The sequence below is a fragment of the Octopus sinensis genome, linkage group LG22 (assembly GCF_006345805.1).
Source record: "Octopus sinensis linkage group LG22, ASM634580v1, whole genome shotgun sequence".
Lineage (NCBI taxonomy): Eukaryota > Metazoa > Mollusca > Cephalopoda > Octopoda > Octopodidae > Octopus > Octopus sinensis.
This window is the reverse complement of record NC_043018.1, coordinates 20,569,280-20,579,279: the sequence shown is the minus strand read 5'-3', so window position 1 is coordinate 20,579,279 and position 10,000 is coordinate 20,569,280. Positions and strand designations below refer to the sequence as shown.

At 36.3% G+C, this 10,000-nt stretch overlaps 1 protein-coding gene across 1 annotated transcript in view; it reads left to right on the top strand.

Annotated features, from left to right (window-relative positions):
• The window catches only part of LOC115223173, a 22,411-nt gene extending 13,807 nt beyond the window's left edge, over positions 1-8,604 (top strand). Inside the window, exons 7-10 of the mRNA XM_029793617.2 lie at positions 1,082-1,208; positions 4,116-4,228; positions 6,780-6,887; positions 8,246-8,604. Coding sequence (XP_029649477.2) covers positions 1,082-1,208; positions 4,116-4,228; positions 6,780-6,887; positions 8,246-8,310 — 413 coding nt within the window. The 3' untranslated portion in view covers positions 8,311-8,604. The remainder of the gene's footprint in view (positions 1-1,081; positions 1,209-4,115; positions 4,229-6,779; positions 6,888-8,245) is intronic.
• Positions 8,605-10,000: the final 1,396 nt, after the last annotated feature.

The following is a 10,000-nucleotide window of genomic DNA, read 5'->3' as shown; positions in this document are numbered from 1 at the left end:
TGATCAGAGATGCACATATCGTCAGCCACTAAGGGACATGCTCAACTGGTTAAGGTCAACCAACTGACAAGCAAATCTGTGGTATTGAGCAGAATATTTACTGTAGCCCATCTTTTATACCAAGACAAAAACAATGTACATGATAATACTTCCAATCAGTTAAGATCAGAAGCCATGAGAGCCATTGCCTGGTACTGCATCAGAGCATTTATTATTATTATTATTATTATTATTATTATTATTATTATTATTATTATATTATTATTAATATTATTATTATTATTTAAAAAAAAAAATAACACATATTTATAGCACGATCAGTGTATGACCAAAAGAATATACACGAATCTAGGTGTACGTCCCTGAGTGGTTTGATAGACGTGATAGAAATACGAGCCAAATTTCACTCAAATTACACCCTACTATCTTAAGAAAAACACGATGGATAATGTTAACAAAAGTACTCTAACACTTGAAATATAGATGTGAGAGCGATAACCGGAATGCCATTGATCATAAGTCTGTTCAATCAGGGCCAACATGAAGCTAAACAATAACAAAACCAACAACAGTGCATGTGTGTGTGTGTGTGTGTGTGTGTGTTTAAAAGGCTGATGTGTCCATTATACAGTGGTTTTGATGTTGTACTATATAAACTAAGAAATATTGAATTTCTAAATCTCTTGTAGAGACATGTACGGTGGTGGGGCGATAGAATGGTTGTATACTGTCAATCTAACAAGAACGTGACAGTAGGGGGTACACCACCGCTGTATACCCCTAGGAAGCATCGAACGCCTCCTGATAGCTTTGACACATTTTTTTTTCCCTGTGTCCTTATATACATATACGTATATGTATATAAGGACACAGGGAAAAAAAATGTGTCAAAGCTATCAGGAGGCGTTCGATGCTTCCTAGGGCTATACAGCAATGGTGTACCCCCTACTGTCACGTTCTTGTTAGATTGACAGTATACAACCATTCTATATAAACTGTTTAACTTCTAATCAACAAAAGAATGTTGTTTCATGAATCCCTTTTAATTGTAATCTGTTTTGCTTTGTTTGTGTTTTTCCAGTTTATGGCCGATCCTTCGTGTTCTTCTCAGAAAATCAAGGAGAAAAAATTATGTCATGTGCAGATATCTACCCTCTGAAGCAACCCTTCGTTGAAATATCATACAGGAAAAATAAGCCATTTGACAAGTAATTATACAACTATATCACCTTTTATCTTTGTTTATTTTTGTAAGTTATGAAAATGTTAGCTTAATAACCAGAACTATGTCAGCAGTGAAGAGTTTATATATAGTTTAACCTAAATCGAAAGGAAAAAGAAATGCTTTCTATCCATTATGTGGTGCCCCCTGGTGGCTAGTTATCGTAAGGGAGATAATGATTTCTAGGTAAATCTTGGCAAGATTAAAAGCTTGGATATTAAATCAAAGACAAAGGAATAATATGTATAGAATACTAGCAGTATTGCCCGGCGTTGCTCGGGTTTGTAAGGGAAATAACTATATGAGTATTTTTAAAGATGTAAAGTATAATAGCCATCTCAATATGGCTAACCACAAAGGGGGCGGGGTGTTACTGTAGCTTTTTACGTTCTGAGATTTAATGATAAATTTTTAGAGAGTTACTTCCCTTATATGTGCCAAAAATGCATTAAAAATGGGAAAAATTGATGGTAAATTTTTTTTTTAAATCGTAGACTCATCGTAGATGCACGCTAATACCCAGAAGGGCTCGATATGAATGACGACTATAAGATACCCGGTTTTGGTTAAACTGCACCGCAAAATGTGGGAGTAGTTAGGAATCTAAATCGTAGGAGACAGACAGCACACAACCTCACTTTTATATATAAAGATTAGGTGCCATGTCCAGAGTGTAGGACATTAGCGATCATGTCCTGCTACAGTTCTCTGTTCTTCGTTTTCTAGAACAGTTCCCACTTCCGGATGTTTAATGTCTCTTTCTTCCAACCATTTCCTCAAGCTTCACATCCAGATCATCTTTCTTCTTCCTCTGCTTCTTTTCTTTCTTTTTTCTTTCACTAAACTCTCCCTGGGTCCTCTTTCCTCATCACATGACCAAGAAATCTCAGTTGCTTTGGCCCTTATCTCATAAAGCAGTTTCCTATTCACTGCAGTTCAGGTCATCATTTCTTCATTTGACACTTTGTTCATGCTATCACCAATACACTCTTTAAGAACACTATAGAATGTACACATTTAATCTTTTCATATACATTACAAAGATTTCTAGTCATAGACAGTCATGTGTAGCACCATTTCATTCTTGTTAGAAATCATCAGTCTGACATAACCTGAGGCTGGCTTCTCTGTTAACCCTTTCATTATCAACCTGGTTGAAACCGGCTCTGGCTTTGAGTACAAATGTTTTGTTTCCATAAGTTTTGGATTAAAATCTTCCACCAAACCTTAGTTGAAATTTATGTTCCTAACACTAGCTTAATGATAACTAAGTTATTTTACTAAATTCTTTGTTATATTTAAAGTAATTGAAAGAAACACAGAGCATCTCAAAATAAATACAGTAACGAAAGGGTTAAACAAAAAGAAGTAAAATAAGTTGTTGTGTGGAGGATATTTCTGAAGAAAAAATTGACGAGAGGTGACTGTGTGTAAAACAACATTTTTGTTCATTCAAAAGTACATTATATCGATACGTGTCAGTCTGACCGGTTTTACAGAAATAGTTAATGAGATGCTCTTTTCTAACAAAGAGCTTCATTTCTTGTGTATGTAAGCAATATAATAAAAATGCAATCAAGTTTCGTGTGTCTATTTAAGCAGTGAATTATATTAGTTCACACATATGATCTTTGTTATTATATAATTATTCATATTAGGTATAATTACTGTGAGTAGTGGTATGGAACAATGAAGTCAAAAGTCAATATATGTAAGCAGCAATGCGTTAACGAAATTTCTAATCTAAATTGTTTCTGAAATAGAAGTTTTGTTGAAGAGTAGATTAGCTAAGAAACAGAGATTTGTTAATGTTCTTTAGACTGGTTGTTGTATGGAAGCAAAGAAGTATGAAAGTGAGTGTGCATGTTGATAAAACCGGTTCTTAAAACAACCACACACACACACACAGCTAGCAATTCTTTCCAAGCAAAATCCCACTAAATGGGGTCTTTTATTGGATGTTACTAGGCTCACCAAGATGGTTATTGTGGAGTTACTTTGATTGGTCAGTTTTCAATTAATGCAAAGTATCAAGTTGAAATTGTTGGTTTGATTGACACTTTCGTTCAAATTCATATAAGAAAAGAATTTGGCCAATTGATTGAAATATAAACGATTCCAAATACAACTAGAATTGCTGTGGACCAATGTTCTCTCTGATTTCTTGCTGTTGGTCCTTGTAGAAATTTACTTGTGTGCAAATTTTCCCTTTGCCAAGTGTAAGCAGATCCATGCAGGTAATCTTTGCTCAAATGCCATATCGATATTGGCTCCCTAAGAAAATGTACACCATTCTTAAGTGTGTAGATTAACCCTTTCATTACCAACCCAGCCAAAACCGGCTCTGGCTCTGTAGTATTAATGTCTTGTTTTCATAGGTTTTTCATTAAAATCTTCCACCAAACCTTAGTTGCAATTTATGTTCCTAACACTAGCTTAATGATAACTAAGTTATTTTACTAAATTCCTTATTATATTTAAAATAATTGAAAGAAACACAGAGCATCTCAAAAGAAATACAGTAACGAAAGGGTTAATTTATTTAGCAGTTATTTGATTAATTTCTTCAATTAACAAAATTTGATTCTAATTTGAAAATTTCATGCAAGCGCATTTTTTCCTTTTGTGTGACAATTATGAAAAAAAAAAAAATGTATGTGTCAACAAAGCACACGACTAAGGGAGAACATTGGTGTGGGCAACGTAGGTGGGGCTGGTGTTTGGTAAGATTGTGGGGAGGGGGAAAGGAAACAAACTATGTGTGTGTTTGTGTGTATTTCAATAACTATAAATTTATTTTGTTTATGCCCCTTGTGCATCTCAATCAATATCAATGAAATTTCAACTCGTATTTCAAATATACATCCTTAATAAATGACTTTTTCTTTCCCAGAGTGGAGTTAATTAACACCGTAGCAAAAGCTTTAAGAACGGAAGCCTGGCATTTATCAGTCGAACCTATGAATCTCCAGAATGACTGCCGGACATTAAAACTGTACTTCCTGGGTAAGTTTTAGCTTTGAGTTCTTCTAATAAACACTGAAGGTAAAAGACAGAAATACAACAATGCTTTTCACTTCAGCTCAGAACATGTTGAGCCTACACTCTTTGACTATACTCCTGAGAGACGCAAAAGCAGGCAGTCACATGGTTTTCTATTTATAGTTCACTAATTAGTAGAAGCATAATTATTTTCAGTCATAAACACAAAAGCATTCAGTCACCATTTTTTGTGTCTTCCAGGAATATATAGCACACTTGCAGTTTGAAAAGGTTAAGCTCAATTTTCATTCTTTTTTTTCTTTTACTTGTTTCAGTCAATTGACTGTGGCCGTGCTGGAGCACCGCCTTTAGTCGAGCAAATCGACTCCAGAGCTTATTCTGTGTAAGCCTAGTACTTATTCTGGCACCCTAGGCATAACAACAATACGAACTTGCAGCCTGTTGCCTCCTGAGATCTCTGGGTGAGACTTGGAGCCAACTTCTACAAATGTAAAGCAAAAGTCAAACATAGAATAATAATAATAATAATAATAATAATAATAATAATAATAATCCAGCCTACTGGAAGCACAAGGGCTCAAATTTGGGGGAAGAGATTAAGTTGATTACATTAACCCCCAGATTATATTGACTTATTTAATCGACCCCAAAAGGATGAAAGGCAAAGTCAACCCTGGCAGAATTTGAACTCAGAACATAGTGGCAGATGAAATACCACTAAGCATTTTGCCCAGCATGCTAATGATTCTGCCAGTTCACCACCTACAATAATAATAATAATAATAATAATAATCATCATCATCGTTTAACGTCCGTTTTCTGTGCTAGCACAGGTTGGACAGTTCGACTGGGGTCTGGGAAGCCAGGAGGCTGCACCAGGCTCCAGTCTGATCTGGCAGTGTTTCTACAGCTGGATGCCCTTCCTAACGCCAACCACTCTGTGAGTGTAGTGAGTGCTTTTTACGTGCCACCGGCACAGGTGCCAGGGGATAATATTAATAATAATAATAATAATAATAATGATAATAATAGTAATAATAATAATAATAATAATAATAATAATGATGATGATGATGATGATGGTTTCAAATTTTGGCACAAGGGGAGGGGATTAAGTCAATTACATCAACCTGCCAAAGATCAAATGTTACATATTTTTATCGACCCCTGAAAGGATGAAAAGCAAAGTCAAGCTAGGCAGAATCTGAACTCAGAATGTAAAGACTGACAAATTACCGCTAAGCATTTCACTTGGCTTGCCAAGGATTCTTCCAACTTTCCACCTTACAAGCTGCAATAATTATCAAAAATAATTTATTAATCAATTGCAGCGTGGAAGGTGTTTGTAAGCCATTTAAGAAACACACAAAAGCCGTTCGATTCACTTCAACATTTAAGTTTAATTTGTCAAAATATTTTCATCACTTTCAGACCGCGACCTGTTCACTGACAAAAATCCATGCTGCATCTGAGAAAGTAGAAACGTTAGCACGCCGGGCGAAGTGCTTAGCGGTATTTCGTCCGTCGTTATGTTCTGAGTTCAAATTCCGCCGAGGTCGACTTTACCTTTCATCCTTTCGGGGTCGATAAATAAAGTACCAGTTTCGCACTGGGGTCGATGTAATTGACTTACACCCTTTGTCTGTCCTTGTTTGTCCCCTCTATGTTTAGCCCCTTGTGGGCAGTAAAGAAATATATATATATGTACGTATGTATGTGTGTATGTATGTATGCATGCATGTATGCATGCATCACACATACATACATACATACATACATACACACAGATGTACGTACGTACATATATACATACATGCATGCATGCATACATGCGTGCATACATACATACACACATACATACGTACATATATATAACAAACTAACTGTTACTTTCTCAGATGCAGCACAGATTTTTGTCAGTGAACAGGTCGCGGTCTTAAAGCGACGAAAATATTTTGACAAATTAAACTTAAATAGGCGCAGGAGTGGCTGTGTGGTAAGTAGCTTACTAACCAACCACATGGTTCCGGGTTCAGTCACACTGCGTGGCATCTTGGGCAAGTGTCTTCTGCTACAGCCTTGGGCCGACCAAAGCTTTGTGAGTGGATTTGGTAGACGGAAACTGAAAGAAGCCTGTCGTATATATGTATGTATATGTATGTATGTGTATGCGTGTTTGTGTTTGTCCCCCTAGCATTGCATGACAACCGATGCTGGTGTGTTTATGTCCCCGTCACTTAGCAGTTCGGCAAAAGAGACCGATTGAATAAGTACTGGGCTTACAAAGAATAAGTCCCGGGGTCGATTTGCTCGACTAAAGGCGGTGCTCCAGCATGGCCTCAGTCAAATGACTGAAACATGTAAAAGAGTAAAAGAGTAAAAGAGTTAAATGTTGAAGTGAATCGAACGGCTTTTGTTTGTTTCTTAAATGGCTTATAAACACCTTCCACGCTGCAATTGTTTTCGTTTCAGCACACGATCTCAGATCAAATCACTTGCTATGCAAGTACACCTCCGTAATTTATTAATCATTAAACTGAATTTACATTTTCAGGAGACAGAGAATACAATCCGCTGTTTTGGAAGGCAAAGTACCTGGAAGCTTTAAATAAAAAAAATCCTGAACTGAATCCTTACTATCCAGATTTTTGTAATAGTTCTGGTAATTATCATTTATTTCAGTTAACCATTATTGTTGTTGATGCTTTGCTCTAGCTTAATGTCACTCCAGCCATGACCATCCCATCTTTTTAAAGTTATCTATGGACAACTAAGCTATCTCCCGTTCTTCCTTGTGAAGGCACATAGTTTAGCGGTTAAGGCATTTGGCTCAGAATTGTAAGGTCCTGAGTTCAATTCCTGGCAATGCATTGTGACCTTGAGCAAGACACTTTACTTCACATTGCTCCAGTACACTCAGCTGGCATGAATGAGCTGCACCTGGAAATTCAAAGGACCAGCCTTGTTACATTGTATGTGTTACTGTGTGTGTGTTTGTGTGTGTTCAGAAACATGAATGCGTATGGAATGTTCCGAGGAAAACCATGTAAAGGCTTGCAGTTTGCAGTAATGATGTCCGAGTTTGGTTATGATGATGACGATGATGACGGTGGTGGAGGAGGACTCTCCTATTGCAGAACAACCACACAGATGATTTGCTTACAGTGATCAAATGTTTGTGTACACATTAAGCTCACTCCTTCCATCAAATCAACATTACCTGTACAGGTGTACCATGTGCCACACATCAGGTGTTGAAATGATCAGAGAAATGATCAGTGAAATGCGGTGTTTTGCCCAAGAACACAATGCATCACCCAGACCAGGAATTGAAACCACAATCTCACCATCATGGGTGTAACGCCCTAACCATGAGGCCACAGGACTTCACAGATCCAGATCAGTTATAACATGATATCACAATCGTATATGAGTGTGATTATATATGTATGTATATGTGTGTGTGTGTGTGTGTGTGTGTGCATGTGCGTGTGTGTATGTGTATGTGTGTGTGTATGTGTATGTACATGTGTGTGTATGTGTATGTACATGTGTGTGTGTATGTGTGTGTGTATGTGTGTGTGTGTATGTGTATGTACATGTGTGTGTATGTGTGTGTATGTGTGTGTGTATGTGTATGTACATGTGTGTGTGTATGTGTATGTACATGTGTGTGTATGTGTGTGTATGTACATGTGTGTGTGTATGTGTGTGTATGTGTGTGTGTGTGTGTGTGTGTGTGTATGTGTATGTGTATGTGTGTGTATGTGTGTGTGTATGTGTGTGTATGTAGGTGTATGTGTGTATGTGTGTGTGTATGTGTGTGTGTATATATGTGTGTGTGTGTGTGTGTGTGTATGTGTATGTGTGTGTGTGTATGTGTGTGTGTGTATGTGTATATACATGTGTGTGTGTATGTACATGTGTGTGTGTATGTGTGTGTGTGTGTATATGTGTGTGTGTGCATCAAGCTCTTTATCTAACCCTGAAATTAAAAGTGAATTATTTCTTCTTCGGCAGGTATCCTCACCGGTTCCATTGTTTTGAGTATGGTGGTTTTTCTTCTCAAAGGCTTTTTCCTCTGACAAGCTTAAAATTTACTGATTTCAAACAATTTTATCTTGCTATTGCAAGCCGTGGAAAAAAAAAAAAAAAAAAAAAAAAACATACTAAAAAAAAACGAATATTATTAACAAACAATTTTAAGCCAACTGATGATAATGAGGAAGAGGATGATGTCCAAGAGTGGTGAAGTGATTGGTTGAAAGAAAGAATGGAAAATAAATTTAAAAAAAACGTAAAAATAAAATGGTAAAAAAAAAAAAAAAATGTAAACGGAACATTTAACATCGAAATATTTTTCCCAAAAAAATTTGATAGAGTAGAATAAAGAAAAAGAAGATAAAAACAGGAAAAAAATGAATTTAAAAAAATGAGAGTTGAATATGTAAACTATTCCAGAAATCTCTGACTGCAGTAGGCTGTTCAGTGAATTAGACTCCAGTTTTGAAATTTAAAAGAATTTTACAATTTTTATTATGTTTTATTTTGTCTAAATTATATTGGTATTTTTTTTTTTGGCCTGTTGCACATTGCTTCTAGTTGCTTAGTTAATGTGGTATTTCTGTTTTGTTTTTTTCTTTTTTGTTGTTAATTTATTGCTTCTATATTGTTATTTGAAGCAGAGAATGATTCTTGTGTCACTTATGGCTATGGCTATATTAATCAGGATACACTAATTAACTGTTGGTCAATCCTCTGATCTAAAGAAACAAGTATATACGTTCGTAACCTTCACATTTGTTTTCTTTTCATTTAAAATTTCTCACTCTAAAAGACATGGAATTCTTGTAGTGGACAACATAAGACCAACTTCAGCATCTGAATATTGGTTCATTAACTTACGACACCTATGTACTATGCTACAAATTCTCAGAGTTGTACGAGAGTCGGACAGACTGCTTTGTGATATTCATTCTGACTCTCTGCAAACTGTGTCTGCCAACAACAAATTTACATCTCGTTTGGGATCGATAATGAAAATGCAGATCAAGGACACTGGATTGGTGGAACTTTTAGAGGATCAAGATATATCGTACTGACATCTGAATGGTCCAAGCAAATGTTTCGAAACCCAGTCATAGTGCTGTAGGAGCTATGTGAAGCAGCTTCTTCCTGGATGAAGGCCAGGCCATGTATTGTTCAGTAGGAGTATTATCAGCTTCTAAGAATATCATCAGCTTCTTTCTGATGGTTCGTTCCATAACTTTGCTGATCTGTGAAGTCGGAGAAATCGGTCTGTAGTTCTTGGCCTCTGCTCTGCTTCCATCTCTGTGGAGAGGGCATATAATGCTTTCATTTAGCTCTTAAGGAAGTTTACCACTTGCAAGGAAACTGTGAAAAAGTACCTGAGGTGGTTTCACTAAAACCTGCTTACATGACTTGAGGACAATAGCTGGGAAGCCATTGGGGCCAGTTGCAGAGCTTGAGCTCATTTCATCCAGGGCCACTGTTACATTTGTCTCCTCAATATTGATGTAACCGATGGTTGATGCCTTCTTTTGTAGGACTGCAATATTAAAGAATTTCAGACAGGTTTTTTTATCTGCATGTGTCCAAGTGGGATACATGCAGATATATACATACATACATATATACATATATATATATATATATATATATATATATATAACCCGTGCTACCATCCAACCTGTGCTAGTGCGGAAAACGGACGTTAAACGATGATGATGATATATATATATATATATATGTATA